Source organism: Cynocephalus volans, chromosome 9 (genome assembly GCF_027409185.1).
Source record: "Cynocephalus volans isolate mCynVol1 chromosome 9, mCynVol1.pri, whole genome shotgun sequence".
In the NCBI taxonomy this organism is placed as follows: Eukaryota; Metazoa; Chordata; class Mammalia; order Dermoptera; family Cynocephalidae; genus Cynocephalus; species Cynocephalus volans.
In genome coordinates this window covers 147,672,257-147,689,072 of record NC_084468.1, presented here as the reverse complement: position 1 = coordinate 147,689,072, position 16,816 = coordinate 147,672,257, and the positions used below count along the sequence as shown (strand labels likewise).

The following is a 16,816-nucleotide window of genomic DNA, read 5'->3' as shown; positions in this document are numbered from 1 at the left end:
TTCATTTCAGACACTCATTCGAGACATAGAAATAGTAACAAAGGAGTTTTCACAATGGGAATGGGTCATTACACCACACACAGTGCAAGGCTCTTTTATTTGGTTAAATTCCTAAAAATTATTTGGTAAACCAAGGGCACCTCTATCCCTAACACTGCCGAGAAACAGTTATTGACTCTCTTAACTCCTACAAGTTAAAACAAGTGTAACCTCTTCTAGGCCTTTTTGGGACTTGAAGGCAATATATTTATAAATGTTGTTTAGGGCTATTTATGCTGTTACTTACAAATCAGCCCATCTTTAATGGGGCCCCCTCTAAAAAAACCCTCTAGAATCTGCCTAATTGCAATACATCAGGCATTCTCACAGTGCCTGTAGAGACATCTTCACTGTAGAGACTTTAGCAACTTCCTCTCATTCTTCCTGGAGACTCTGGACCATAAGTTTCCCCTGGGTTCCTAATGTAAGACACTGACCCACTTATCTCTGTGCTATATGCCATTTCTAGCCACATACTACTGTGTCCTGGAACAATAAAGGCTCTCACAGGCCCTGAGTCTGTAACCTTCCATACCCAGCTGCTCATTATGCTTTGGGTTATGGAAGCAGTGCCCTGCTAGCTCAGTACAGTTACTCTGGCCTCCTTGCTACAGAATAGAGCCAAACCTGGGCCCTCTGGTATATCCCACCTGCAGTAGGGCATGGCCTTCCTTATCCTCAGTCCTTTGCAACATACCATGGTGCAAAGGAGGCACACATAAATGCAACATAGCATGGTGTATTGTTTTTCGTTTTTCAAATACCATATGACAGTCAGCTTCTGCCCCTCGTTTTCCATAATTGCTGATGTATTAGTCAGCTTGGGCTGCTATAACAAAATATCATTAATTGGGCGGCTTAAACAATAGGACTTTATTTTCTGACAGTTTTCAAAGCTAGAAGTCTCAGATCACAGTCTGACAGTGTCAGTTTCTGGCTTTCTTCCTGGCTTGCAGATAGCCTTCCTCTCCATGTGCCCTCATACGGTACAGAGAAAGAAAGAGAGAGCTACCTAGTGTCTCTTCTTGTAACAATACTAATCCTATTGGATTCAGACCCCATCCTTATGACCTGATTTAACTTTAATTATCTTATAAAAGCCCTATCTCCAAATACAGTCACATTGGGAGTTAGGGCTTCAATGCATGAATTATGGGCGGGGTGGAGAACAATTCTGTCCATAGCAACTTATAACACTGTATTTGTCATTCCTCATTTCTCAAGGGGCAGTTATGGGTATCTATAATAAATTCAGTCCAACTGTAAAATTAAAACCTGTATAAAAAATAAGAGAATACACTGATAATTATTTTAAAACGATCTACTATAAATGTAACCTATCTCATTTGGCTTCACACTGAAAAGGCAGTGAATGCTTAAATGAATAGATGAAATAGATCTATGTAGGTGAATATAAACAAAAGAACCCTCTAAATCTGTTTAAATGTAAAAAGCAATGTGAAGAAACTGAACATAGCATGCTCATATGGTAAAAAAAAAACCAAAAAAGTTTCTACGATTGTATGTGTGAGTATATGCGTGTGTAGAGTTAGATAGATATGTTTCTAAAAGGCTCCAGAAGAAACTTAAACATCATAATGCTGGAGGAGAAAGAGGAGCCAGGACACCTGGTGAACTGAGGTGAGAGAGCAATTTTCTTTCCAGTGTATCCTACTTAACAAGTGAATTTTTACTAAATTTACCTATATTTTTCAATTTTCAAAAGCAATTTTTACAACAAATAAATCTATTTGATGCTTACTGGAAAATTGGTAGATTCCACGTTTTAGTTTTGCTGCTTAAATAAAAACCTTTATCTTATTCCTTGAGTGGACAACCATTCATGTGGAGCAAGTCCTCAAATCATATTGTTTATTTCTCTTTCTGCTCTCTGGACTGTCACTTCTCGGATGATGGGGACTGTAGATGGGATTTTGCACACCAGCCTTCTAGTTCAGTGCCTCACATCTAGTGAAAACTCAGTGAGTCTGCTGGGTAAATAGGTAAATGAGATGACTGCCTGAGATTCATGAGATCAGGAAGTAAGCCTGCATTAGAAATGCAGATGTAACTGTTTTTAGTCTCTGTGTGATGAGGGTTACCAGGAAAAATGGGTATACCATGTCAGTTCCCAGGCTGTCCCTACCCTAAGGTTTTGCTATTAAGCTCATTGGAAGCCTGGATCTATTCCCACCCCATTGGATATCAGTGAGTGTTGTGGAGAGCATAGCTGTGTGGTAGAGCCTATTTTTGCCTGGGAGCCTTGGAATAAAAATAAAGTGTTGTCAACTTACAGAAAGTCAGAGAAGAAACCTGGAAATCACCTACATTTGCGGGTACTGAGAGGGGAAAGTAATCTGTTAAACAGACTGGGAAGAAGCAGTATGAGACTGATCAGTAAGATTAAGTTTCTAAAAAATCAACAAAACTAAAATTCAGACACAATCTATTTTAATGTACTTGGACATCACTGATAAAATTTTGAGAAGTTTCAGAGCAGTGGTAGAAATGAATAACATCATCTTGTTCCTACTAAGTCGCAGACACTCTTATATGTACTCAATGTCTATTAACTCACTAATCTTCACAACATTCATATCATAGCCATCTTATAGCTAGGCCTGAGCTCAATTATCCTGTAAGCAGTTGCATTAGTCCGTTTTTGTTGCCTATAACAAAATACCTGCAACTGGGTGATTTATTATAAAGAAAACGCAATTTATTGCTTACAGTTTCTGAGGCTGGGAAGTCCAAAGTCCATCTGATTGTGGTGAAAGTGACCCAGAGGTCTTACATTGTAAGACAGTGGAAGCACAGACAGCATGCTGAACATACAAGGACGTGATGCCTGCCTTCCTGTTGGAGGATGTACAGCGATACTGAAGGGCTGTTGCATTTACAGTGTCTCCTTCCTGCATATCTTTTGTTCATGCTGTAGTGCCATCAGGCCTACCTCTCGATGTACTTCTTCGGACTTTCTCTTTTCTCTGGATCGAAGCTCATACCCTTCAGCATCCTCCTCCCACGTATCACTCTCTGTCCAATTTCCAAATGCATGTCCTTGACCACTCGACCGAGCTCCTGGAAGGGGAAAGCTACGATTCTGACGCCTCCCTGCCGTAATGTTAAAGTCCGTCCCGCTAGCAGGTGGCACGTAGCGAGGGCGCAGCTACCGAGCCCACCGCTGCCGCTGCTGTCCCGGCAAGTTCACGGCACAGCCTGCACTTGGGCTGCCCGTGCCCACCGCCGCCCCACGTCTCCGTCTTCTCCGTAAATCCCTCTTCTGTCCCTTTGAGATACATACGTTTATCCTACAGGAGTGTCTTTTTCACGAACCCGAAAGCCGTGCCCTTGACAAGTAATCATATGGAAGGACAGGGCCTGTCTCCCAGTCTTTGTGGGAGGGAACAGTCTGAACTTCCGTAATGGCCAGCTAGCAGACGTAGCCAGCCTCATTGCTTTTACACTAACAGCTCTTGGAAGTTTTCCACTTTCCCGACTAGATCTGTTTTGGGCGGCTGGCAGGTGCAGGGCTGAACCCTGGACCTTGGTGCTGCCGGCGCTGCGGTCCCACCAGCTGGGCAACTGGCAGCCCTCCCCTGACTGTGCCGGCTCCTGGCTCATTCCCGCTCCCAACTCGGTCTTTGTCCCTCTAAAACGCCCTCTGTGCAAATTGGAACGGAGCTTAGCGCTTTCTTCTTCTGCTAGTAGATTCTGAATAAAATGTTTCCGGCGCGTTCACTAACGTCTGCCCTTATCTCTGACAGTGGTAACCCCGTACTTAGAATAATTGAATATTATAATTGAACGTATTTCTCCTCTAATAATGTGCAAATAACATTCTTTTCCATCATGCAATCTTTATCTTTATGAAATGTGGTTATCTTAATGTTATAAAAACAATGTATTAGTTTAAAAACATATATGTAAAATAAGATAGATTGTGCATATAGAAATTCAAATCCTCTGACTCCTCCCACTTCAGAAATAACCAGTTAGCTAAAAAGATAGAGAAAATACATCATGCCTCTTTTTACTCGTAAAACGTTTTATTTAAAAGAAATATCACGCGAGATGATTTGGGATTTATACAAAGTTTCAAGGTAGGCTCAGGCGCGCATCCTGCTTGGACCGGCGTCACCCCAGGCCCGGGATCCCCCGCTACCCGGCGCCGCCACGTGCGCACCGCTGTCCTGGGCCCTGGTGGCCAGAGCGGCAGGACCAGCTGGGGCTGCGCGATGCGACCAAGCAGTTCGCACGATACCGCAAAAGCAGCTGCGGAAGCTGGAGGCCGAGGAGCGCGAATGGTACCCGGAGGTCACGTAGGAGTCACTGCCTGAGCTGCAGCTGGCGGAGGAAGAGAAAGAGCCATGGGCAGCTCATCGCGGACCGCAGGGCCAAGCTGCCACACGTGACCAGGCGTGGCTGAAGCAGCAGCTGGGAGTGCTGGGGCAGGCGGTCCTGGCTGAGGCTCCAGAAAATTGTAACAAACTGACAGATCGAGCCACCTGCCCCCAGACAAAAGCAAACCACTCGAAAGTCAAATGTTGGTGAAAATGGACGTCAGCTTTTTTTCAGGAATACCAGTGACCTGAGGAGGTTAGGGTAGGCCATCTCTCTAGTAAACCTGAAGGAGAATGGCCAGGCTAAACCCATGTCAAAGACTCAGGTTTACTGAGGGGATGAGGGAGTGGAATATGGGAAATTAAAAGCAAGAGGGAGAGGGACATGTAAGGGGCCAGGTGCAGTCTCACCAAGATTCTGCCTGGTTTCTGCTCCCAGCCTTGGCTTGCCTGTTATCTCGGGGTCTGGGTAGCAGGTGCAAGTCTGTAGCTTCAGGATGACTGGAAAACAACTTTACATGCATGTAAATAATGTCATCTTGCCCCATAGCAAAGGTTCAAAATATCAAATAACCATGGGAAAACAGGGAACTCAGAGAGATGCATGCTAAGAAAAAAAAAAAACCTTGTCCTTTAAAATTTCTTTCTTTCTTTTTTTTCTTAAAGATGACTGTTAAGGGGATCTTAACCCTTGACTTGGTGTTTTCAGCACCACGCTCACCCAGTGAGCTAACCGGCCATCCCTATATGGGATCCGAACCCGTGGCCTTGGTATTATCAGCACCGCACTCTCCTGAGTGAGCCACGGGCTGGCCCCTTTTAAAATCTTTTAGAGCCCATGCAGGTTTAGGTCCCAACATGGCTTCAGTCCAACACTTCCAGGAGCTGCTACAGGACCTAGAGAGGCAAGCACCTCAAGGAGGAGAACCAAAGACAAGAAGGAGGCCCCGGCTGATGCAATGGGTGCAGCTCTGGCTCAGGACCCAGCTCCTGAGCTTTGTCCTTTTCCAATATAGCCTGCTTCCTTTAAAAAACCAACAACAAAACATTGCAGAATAGTACAGAGAATTTTTTTTTTTTATAAGATGACAGGTAAGGGAATCTTAACCCTTGACGGTGTTGTCAGCACCATGCTCTCCCAAGTGAGCCAACTGGCCATCCCTATATAGGGATCCGAACCCGTGGCCTTGGTGTTATCAGTACTGCACTCTTCCAAGTGAGCCACGGGCTGGCCCTAGTACAGAGAATTCTGTGTATCCTTTAACTAGATTCCCCTCATGTTAAAATCTTACATAGTCATGATATGTTTATCAACATGAAGAAATTAACACTTGTATAAAACTATTAATTACAGGTTTTATTTGGGTTTCACAATTTTTCAGTAAGGTTGTTATGTTCCAAGATCCAATAGGATACTGTATTGTAGTTAATGGTTTTTTTTTTTTTTTTTTGGTTGGCCGGTCTAGGCATCCGAACCCTGACCTTGACATTATAAGGCTGTGCACTTTAACAAACTGAACTAAATGGCCAGCCCATAGTTAGTATGTTTTTTGAAAAAATATATTCTTAACCTTTTTCCAGGTGATACATAGCTGGATGGATTAGTCTGCTAAGGCTGCCATAACAAAATTCTACAGACTGGGTGGCTTAAACAACAGAAATTTATTTTCTCACAGCTCTGGAGATTGGAAGTTCAAGTTCAAGGTGTTGGCAGGTTTGGTTTCTCCTGAGGCCTGTCTCCTTGGCTGTAGACAGCTGCCTTCTCCCTGTGTTCTCACATGGCCTTTCCTCTGTACATGTACATTTCTGGTGCCTCTTTCTCTTCTTATGAAGACACCAGTCCTATTAGTTGAGGGCCCAATACATATGACCTCATTTAACTTTAATTACCTCCTTAAAGTCCATAACTCCAAATATAATCACACAGGGAGTTAGGGCTTCAACATATAAATTGGTGGTGGGGGGTTGGTGGGGATGCAGTTTGACTGAATTAAAACTAGAAAATAGAAAAACAAAAAAATGAAACAAACAAACAAACACAAAAAAATAGAGAAAAGAAAACAACAAAGAAGAAAAATAAAAAATATAAAAACTAGATGATAGGGCCGGCCCGTGGCTCACTCGGGAGAGTGTGGTGCTGATAACACCAAGGCCACGGGTTCAGATCCCATATAGGGATGGCCGGTTGCTCACTGAGTGACAACACCAAGTCAAAGGTTAAGATCCGTTACTGGCCTCAGGTTTTTAATAATATACAGCATGTTGTTCGTGAATATATGCATACATGGTGTATTAGTCTGTTTCTGTTGCTTATAAACACAATACCCAAAACTGGGTGATTTATTAAAAAAATGAAATTTATTGCTTACAGTTTCTGAGGCTGGCAAGTCCAAAGTCCATCTGGTCATGGCAACAATGACCCAGGAGTCTCACATTGCAAGATGGTGGAAGCAGAGAGAGAGACTGACTCTCTTCTCTCTTCTTTTACAGCACTCAGAACCATGCCCCTGACCACCATTTTTAACTTATTCACTACCGCAGGGTCCTACAATCTAATTACCTCTTCAAGGCTCCACCCTTCAATTACCATAATAGGATTTCCCACCCTCTTAACAGTCACAGTAGGAACCAAGTTTCTAATACATAAAAGTTGGGGGACACAATTCAAGCTTCAGGGAGTTTTGCGGAGACATAATTCAATCCACTACACGTGGTAAACCTATCAAGAAAATCAAAAGAACTTGTGTGTGTGTGTGTGTGTGTGTGTGTGTGTGTGTATTACATTAGAACTTTACCCTCTTTTTTTCTTTCTTTTTTTTTTTTTGAGTGTTAGCCAGTACAGGGATCTGAACCTTTGACCTTGGTTATCAGACATAGAACTTTAATAATTAAATATGTATCACTTTACTTTTTATTTATTTTATTAATTTTTAAGTGAAAATTGTATATATTTAAGGTATAGAACATGATGTTTTGATATACATGTACATAGTGAAGTGATTACTCCAGTCACACATGAGTATTCGTTGCTTCACATTAGATCTTTGATTTACGCAGCCTACTTAACTGCAATTCTGGGCTCTTTGACCAACATTTCCTCACTCCCCCACTCTACCCCTGGTGACCACCATTCTACTCTCTGCTTCTGTGTATTTGACCTTTTTACATTCCACACAAAAGGGAGATCATGCAATATTTTTTTGTCTCGCTTTTTTTTTTTTTTTGATTATACATATTTTGGGGTTTCAACATTGAGATATGTTGATCGAATCAATATTACTAGCATATATATTGTTACAAATTGTAATTATTCTTTATGCCCCTTGTCCAATCCCTCCTCATCCCCCCTTCCTCTCCCCCTCCCCCCTCAAATCACCCTAGATTTCTTCTCTCCCTCTGAAAGAATAATGGTTACTTTGTTGATTTGCTGCCCAAATGATCTGTCCAACGCTGAGAGGCGTGATCAGGTCCCCCAATACTATCACACAGCAGATGTCTCTTCCATCACTATGGAATGGGCTCTGTGGAGACAGATGTCCTCCTCCTTTTTTTTATCTCTGCTGATGTCAACTCACTCCAATAGCTGGTGTTGTCTCACTTATTTCACCTACCGTAATGTCATCCTGTTTCATCCATGTTGTTGCAAATGACAGAATCTCCTTCTTCTTCTTCTTCTTTTTTTTTTTAAAGATGATCGGTAAAGGGATCTTAACACTTGACTTGGTGTTGTCAGCACCACGCTCCCCCAAGTGAGTCATGGGCCGGCCCCAGAATCTCCTTCTTTTTCAAGGCTGAATAATATCTCAATTTACATATACATATGTACATATCACAATTTCCTTTTTCATCCGTCTGTTGACAGAAGCCTCGGTTTCTTCCAAATCCTGACTATAGTGAATAATGCTGCAAATGAACATGAGTGCAGACACTGTTTTGATTTTTTTTGGCAGCTGGCTGGTATGGGAATCCAAACCTAGATAACTCTCTGAGATACTGACTTCCTTTCCTTTGGGTGTATACTCAGAAGAGAGACTGATGGATCAGATGGTAGGTCTATTTTCAATTTTTTAAGGACCTCCCATATTCTTTTCCATAAGGGATGTACCAATTTACATTTCCACCAACAGTGTACGAGGGTTTTCTCCCCACTCTCACCAATACTTATCCCCTGTCTTTTTGATAATAACCATCTCATTGTGGTTTTGATTTGTATTTCCCTGATGACTAGTGATGCTGAGCACCTTTTCATGTACCTGTTGACCACTGTATGTCTTCTCTGGAAAAAAGTCAGTTAGGTCCTTTGCCCATTCAGACTATAAATCAGTTTATTATTATTTGCTGTTGAGTTGTATGAGTTTCTTATACATTTTAAATATCAATTTTGTTACCAGATATTTGTTTTGCAAATATTTCTCCAAATATCAGCACTGTGTTCTAACCAACTGAGCTAACTGGCCACCCCTGTAATGACTTTTTGTCTCTAGAGACATTTTTTGACTTAAAGTCTACTTTGTCTGATATCATTATATAGCCACTTATGCTTGTCTTTGGTTACCATTTGCCTGGAATATTTTTTTGCATCCCTTAATATTCAGCCTATGTGTATCCTTGAATCTAAAGTGAGTTACTTGTGGACAGCATAAAGTTGAATCTCTGTGTGTGTGTGTGTGTGTTTATTCATTTAGCCAATCTATATATTTTTATTGGGGAGTTCAGTCATTTATGCTAAACTTAATTATTTATTGGGAAAGATTTACTATTGCCATTTTGTTAACTGTTTTCTGTTTGTATTGTAGTTCTCTTGTCCTTCTTTTTCTCTGTTTATGTTGGGTTTTTTTTTTTTTTTTGGTAGTGATAGATTTTTGTTCTTCTGTCTTCTGTGTAACTTACATAGGTATTTTCTTTGTGGTTACCAAGGGCTTTAACATAAAATATCTTTTTTTTTTTTTTTTTGGTGTCAGTGGTGGAAAAAGAACATAAAATAAAAGTCTATTTTAAGCTAATAAAAACTTAGCTTCCCTTGCATACAAGAACTCTCCACTTTCTCTCTCCTATCCACACATTTTATGCCATTGATGTCAAAATTTGCATCTATTTGTATTATGTATCCACTAGCATAATTTAGGCATAGCTTTCTTTTAAAAAATGACTTATATATTTTTAATTGATACATAATAATGGTACATATGTATGGGGTACAGTGTAATATTTCAATACAGTATATAAAATGTAATAATAAAATTAGAGTAATTGGCATCTCCATCGTCTGAGACATTTATCATTTCTTTGTAGTGAGAACATTCAAAATGCTTTCTTTCTGCTATTTTGAAATATGCAAAGTATTATTGACTACATAGTTATAATTTTTTAAAATACTTTTGTCGTTTAACTTTTATAGCACACTTAAAAGTGATTTATTCACCATCTTTATAGTAACATAAAATTTTTTGTCTATTTACCTTTACTGAGTTTCAGACTTTCTTATGGTCTGGTTTTGCTATTTAGAATCATTTCATTTCAAGTTGAGTACTCTCAAGAAAATTAGTAATGTCAAATCAAGGTAGTTGTCTCAAGGGTGAGAGAAATGAGGGTGATATACAGTGAGGTTTTCCACAGACTGTGATGTTTTATTTCTTAATTTGTGTTTTATACATAGGAATTTTATTCTTCTTTAAATTGTGCCTATGTGTGTCAATCCCCTCTTGTGTGCTTCTTTTCATAATATAAACAAAGAATAATATCTGAGCCACACTCAATCGAAATAGGCATCCATGTAAACCAGGAATAGAACAGAAACATACTTAATGCTAGAACTAGAGAGAAAAGTGGCAGCCTCTTTGAAGTCTGTGGTGACATGAAGAAATCTCTCCAACGGTGGGAGGGAAACAGAAACAATCTATTGGCTTCACTGTTCCAAATCAAAAATATAAAATTTTACTAGGCCCCCAAAACGTCAAACCAAGGAAATTTTATAACAGACTTAAGAAAAAACTGATCTTTTTCTACATCAATTATGTCCCAGGTGTGTGTGTGTGTGTGTGTGTGTGTGTGTGTGCGTGCGTGCACGCGCGCGCAGCATCTCACTTGATCTTCATAATTATTTGGCATGATAGATATAACCTCTATATTTCAGGTGATAGTTTAGAACACACCACTGGTAAATAACAACTCAAATCCTTTATAATCAGCAGTAAATCTGCCTGAACTTCTGTGCCTTGGAGGGAGACATTATCTTTATTATACTAAACAGTAAACAAACCTGAACTCTATTCGGGATGGAGGTACCATCTCTCACTTCCAAGGCTGTTCCCCATAAAAACATCCTTGAAACTAGTCTTGAGCAATCAGTGTCTTGTTCCCAATAAGTTCAGAAACAGGAGACCCTCAGAGAATTGTCTCCCACAATGATGTCTTCTCTGCCACCTAGAATTAAGATACAAATTTGAAATGGGTAAATGCACAGGTGTAGAAAATATGTAAATAAACAAAATTTATTGGAGCTGTGAAAGTACAATTTTATGCTCTCGACTTAGAACTCCAGAAACACTTTACAGCTAATCCCTGTATTTAGTTTCCACATATGCTGTTTTTGAAACAAAATGGAAAAAAAAATGAGAAAAATTTCCTCATTGGTTTAAGTTATAGAAGTATGTATATTTAAAAATTATTTTTATTTTTTATTTTTTTGACAGCTGGCCATATGGAGATCCAAACCCTTGACCCTGGTGTTATAAAGCTAAACTCTAACCAACAGAGCTATCTGGCCAGCTATAGAAGTAGATTTAAAAGTTTTTTGTTGTGCTAAATGGACTGATAGTTGTATAATATTCTACCTACTGTCCATAAATTACAGGAAGAAAACGAAGCAATGTCACAGTTCATCCTTCACAGCCTGTTACTGCACAGATGGTAAGAGGTTTTGAATCACATCCCACACGGAAATAAGGCTTCAGAACTTCAGAAAATGTGTCAGTGAAAGGATGAATGTGAGACCTGTCATTCAAATTGTAGAAGGAAATCTCGCCCAGCTCATAGTCCAGATAAACACCAATCCCTCTGGGCTTTTCCATCAGCAGCAGAGTGACTGGAACCGCACCTTGAGCCACATAGTCACCATTCCGCAGCTGAACCGTCCAGCGTCTGTTCTGTCCCGATGGGGGCCGCTTTCCCTTCCTGGAAAGGGAGTCTTTACAGACCCCCACGGTCCATTTAGGCTTCTCATCCACTTGGACCTCCCAGTAATGCCGGCCGGAATCGAATCCCTCAGAACCCAGGATGACTGGAGACACTGTAAATCTCCTCGGATTCCGATGAACTCTTTGCTTTTTCTTCACGAATGTCACACATTTCTTATCCTCGGAGACAAGCAGATTAGGGTGTGCTGTCTCGGGATCTAGAGTCACCTCTTCTCTAAACCTCTGTATAATCTTTCGAAGAGCCACATTCTGTGGAGGCAGACAGCACGCTTCTCTCTTTAACTGGAAGGAATAGAGCGCGGTAGATTTCAGGCCTTCACACCTGCCCAGGATGCTCCTGATGTCCCTCAGCAGCTCCACTTCCGACATCACACTCTTCTCGGCCACCTCCGTTAGCAGACCTTTGACAGTGGCAATGTGGTCTGAAAATGCTGTTCTGTTTGCACTGAGTTTCTGTTGAATGTCCTTCTCTTCCTCAGCTAACCTTGAGAAAACTGCCCATTGATTATGTTCTAGAAACTGAGTCAGGTGCTCAAATTCACAGGACACTTTCTGTGCCTGGTTTTCCACCTTCTCTCTCAGTTCTAATAGTTCTCTGTCTTGGGCGGCCAGTAGCTTCTGAACATCTGCCACTTGCTTCTTCAGGGGCTCAATGGAGCTGCGGAGCCTTTTCCTGTGATGAGAGGCGGCCTCCTCTACGGGTCTCACGTGGTGGCCCTGGTGGTCAGGGGGCTGAGTGCACAGGGGACACAACACCTCTAGGTCCTCCTCACAGAAAAGGGTCAGGACCTGGTTGTGCTTCTCACACAAGGACAAATCTTTCTGCCTCTTCTTCTTGCTCCGGGTGATGTGGAGTAGCCTGGCAATGTCAATCATCCTTCCCAGCTGGGTGTTGCTCCTGAAGGCCCCCTCTTGGCATTGGTGACGACAGACAGGGCAAGGGAAACTGTCCTGTAGATTCTCCCAGGATTGTCTGATGCAGGAGAAAGTGAAGTTGTGCCCATATTCACTGGTGATGGGGTCTCTCAGGTCATCCAGACAAACAGGGCACTTGGCCTCTACCTGGAATCCTGACAGGACTGCTGCCACCTCCATTGGGCTGTGAATGAAGGTCTGGACGGAGGTGGGCTTTCTTCAGGAGGTGGGCTTTCTTCAGCAGGTTGGCTCAGCAGGCACTCTCCAGGGAAAAGCAGATGCACCCTGCGATCTCACTGTCCTTCCTGTGTTGAATGCCTCCTTGTCAATTAAGGGCAGCTCTTGATGTTCTGAGGCCACTGGCCTCAGTTGCAGAGGCAGGTGCCCAAAGGAGTTCCACTGCCACTTGCAGCCAGTCACAGATTTGTCGGGCAAGTAGCTGCCAAGGGCAGAGAACAGGAATCCAAGCTCAGCAGTTCTCAGAGTGACTATTAGTTCCTGGGAATGAGAAAAGATTATTTTAGAAATGCTACCATTCATCTTTTGGCCCTGGACACTACCATATTTGAGGCAACCACTGATTCTTCTCTCTACCCCCAGGAATCGATCTATGCCCAAGTCAACAGCACTGGGCTGCATGAGACTGCAGAAAGTGTATGGGCTTTGGGATTAGATCCCCTCTCCCTGGGTACCTACTGAGGACGTGGGAAAAGGACTTAATTTACTCAACTCTAGGAGAATCAGGTATACAAGGACAAAAATCCCAACGTCAATCATTGCAATCTGGTGAAAACCTAAAACACAATTCTGGTACTTCTTGGCTTAAATCACAAATATTTCTGATAGCACTGTATTCATAATATACCAACGTTTACTTGGTTTTCATCTAACTTTCTCAACTGATAGATATATCAAGCTGTGCACATAAGTGCATGGGAGTTGGACTAGATAGACTTACTCTGAAAATTCTGCCAACTTGGAAAGCTTATCTTCACATGATGCACAGAAAGAAATTAGAGGTCAGGGTTTCAATGTGTAACAAAACTGAGAAACACATACACAATTACTCTTTGAAGTTAATGGTGAGCTACCAACTAGTAAGGATTTGTGGGGATTAGATTCTGAGAAGAGGAGACTGGAACTTTCCTTAAGATGCAGTTACTGATTCTGAAACAGAAGCTGAGAAGCTAAGTAGAGCTTTCAGCTGAATCTCAGGGTTGAGGGAACAAACTTGGAGTTCAGAGCACCCTACAGGGGATACATCCTGGCAAACAACCCAAGGTTAAAATTGGGATCTGTGGGGCCGAGCCCGTGGCGCACTCGGGAGAGTGCAGCGCTGGGAGCGCAGCGACGCTCCCGCTGTGGGTTCGGATCCTATATAGGACTGGCCGGTGCACTCATTGGCTGAGTGCCGGTCATGAAAAAGACAAAATAAAATAAAATAAAATAAAATAAAAAAAATAAAATAAAATAAAATTGGGATCTGTGAAGTGCTACACAATAGAAGTTGAAATCAAAGCTAGGCTACGTGAAAGTCTATCGATTTGAGTACATTCAAATCATAAAAACAAATGGACAATTATGAAAACAAAGCAGATGACTGGTAATAACACAGACACAGGAGAGCGGAGAAGAGGAGAGAGCTGGCCAGTTAGTTCAGTTGGTTAGTGTGGTGCTTATAAAAGTTGCTTTTGAGACATGTAAAAGATTGTAAATGCTGTGGCATTTATGGCACAAATACTTTCTTATTCGAAGACGGAGAAATTCCATGCTATATAACACTATATCAGAACTTCTTTTGTAACTTTTACTTGTTGAGAATAGGAGAAATGTAAGTTACTAATGCAACTTATACTCTTATGTTTCTTGTTCATTTTTTTTTCATATACTAAAAATCCTGTAGTGACAGACTACCTAAAGACTCAAAACAAGGAAAACAAGGCAAATTCTCTGGCACAATTATGTCCTTGCTCTTTAATCAAAAACAATGAAAGAGAATATGAAAGGCTTAGGGATGGGCTGGCCAGTTACTCAGTGGGTTGGAGTGTGGTGCTGATGACACCAAGGTCCAGGGTTCGATCCCTGTAACAGGCCAGCCACCAAAAGAAAGGCTTAGGCATTATGACCTACAGATAGGGGATTAATGAAAAACACATCTACTGGGATATAAAGCAAAATGTGTTTTGGTTGAGGGTTGACCCATGTAGCCCAGAACAAAAACTAATAGGATATTTACATAGTAATTCTTTTGCAAAATCATTATTTTGCTGAGGTAATTTCTTCTGCCTAGACAAAAAAATGCCTTCTCGAATCTTCAAATACCCAAAATCCTAACTATTATTCAAAGCTAAATTCAAATGTCACCTCATCCATGAAGCCATCCTTGATCACCCCAATCAGTAATTTCTCCCTCATCCACTTTCACAGTACTCATCTCACACAGCCCTACTCCTCTACTGCCCAGGCGGAGAGTGTTCTATCCTGCTATGTCCATAAAGTACATAATATTGTAGTTTACATACATGAGGAGCTCACAAAATATATGGTAACCATTGACTGAATACTTTTGACATTTCCTCAGACATGACATAAGATGCTGATAAATGAAAGCCATATAGCATGTAAAAAACTGAACCGAGAGACTAGCCACTGAACAGCAGAATGTAATTCAGGCCTAGGAACAGATTCCTCCCTCCAAATGCAGGTCTGAGGCCCCCAGAAAGGCCTCAGGTGGATGTGAGATCTGCCTAAGTGTTTCAGTTCTTTAGAGAAGAGATTCAGGATTCTGAGAAGGTACCAGCTCTTCAAATCTGCAGAAGATGTAATGCTTCCAGGTACTGGAAGGGGGCATGGGTAATCATTTTGGGTTGAAAAGCAGTCTGTTTCACATTCAGACCCTTGGTTATATTCACTGAAAGTGGGGCAGAGACTGACAGCCCATGGTGAACACAAAGGAAAAAGCAGACAGAATGTCTCTCCCTGGAAAAGCAGCAGTGTGGGGGCCCACGAGCAGAAAGAAGCTAGTGGGGGAACTTTTTTTTTTTTTAAGAGGAAAAATAAACAAATTCCCAAGTTAAGAAAGGCAACATTTTTCCTTACTTTAGGAACAACAAAAACAACCACCACCACCAAATGGGCCCTCAACATAGTCTTTTGACAGCCTTTCCAACCAAATGGCTAAACCATTTTAAACAAAGTAATGGGAGTAGGCTCTAATATTTACTAAACACAAAGAATAATTTTGAAAAGACAATTACATGAGCAATGTCAATCCACTTCTCGATGATTCTGGCTCTCTGCTGAGTTTTGAGTTCTTTGCCCCCCAGGATGGTGCTGACAACACATTTGGTGAGGGTATTAAACTGAGAGATGGTAGCACGGATCGTAGGAGCCAAATGTTTGTTTTCCTTCTTATCCCTTCGAGACCAAATGCAGCCCAGGCAGTGGTGAGGCACTACTTTCTTGAACAGTTGCTAGAACAAATGAGGAATTGACTTTAAGACAACAGAGACATTTTATACGGCAAAGCACATCATCTGGGGCATCTGTACGATGGTATTTTGTGAAGACAAATAATCCTTTTCAACTCGATTTGCCTCATGGTGTCCATTTCAATAGACAAAAGTAAATAATTAAGACATTAATGCATCAGAAAAGCCTACGTGATCTTTTAAAATCAGCTCAACAGAGCAAATAGAACACAATGACCAAAAGAAAATTTAAATGACTAAAGACATTTTTAATTTTCTGTCTTGCAAGAAAAGCCAGGGTAGATAAATGTGGTTAAGGTTATTTTAACTTCAATATCATACCCAAGGTGCACTGTGGGCACTCATGATCATGAACTACCTATAATGCAACTAGATGCTCACTGACTGCCTGAAAGTGACTCACAGACGGACAGCACATGCCCCCCCATCAATGTCACTATTCCACATTCTTTAAAATGAAGAAAGTAAAAAACATACAATAGGAAAAACTATTCCATATCACACGGTAGAAGGAAGAAAGAGGGATTTACATCCTGATTTCCAGGTCTTTTCCTAAAAATAATAACCAACAAAGTTTTCCATCTTTCTCTTATGCTATCATTGTGGAACCAAAAGACCAATGTTTTTTAACAAGTCAGATTCTCATTTGTACAACGATTCAGTATAATTTGTGTAGGGATTTGTATAAAAGAAAAACACCAGGATTTACTTCATACAGACTATCTGATTTACTTCTGATACCTTACTTGCATCCTCATTAGATGGAAACTCTCCTGCTTTCTCAAAACTCGTTAAGTGCAGAAGAGCTAAAACCGTTGTGATAATTCCTAAA

The 16,816-nt window shown here is 41.2% G+C and overlaps 1 protein-coding gene across 6 annotated transcripts in view; it reads right to left on the bottom strand.

The window, feature by feature from the left end:
• Positions 1-10,857: 10,857 nt before the first annotated feature.
• LOC134386424 (tripartite motif-containing protein 75-like) overlaps positions 10,858-16,816 on the bottom strand; it is a 51,610-nt gene continuing 45,651 nt past the window's right edge. For all 6 annotated transcript variants that reach the window (XM_063108563.1, XM_063108564.1, XM_063108565.1 and 3 more), the window contains 2 exons: positions 15,751-15,966; positions 10,858-12,991 (listed from right to left, as the gene is read on the bottom strand). In XM_063108563.1, the coding sequence (XP_062964633.1) occupies positions 11,261-12,673 (1,413 nt within the window). In that variant the 5' untranslated portion in view covers positions 12,674-12,991; positions 15,751-15,966 and the 3' untranslated portion in view covers positions 10,858-11,260. The remainder of the gene's footprint in view (positions 12,992-15,750; positions 15,967-16,816) is intronic.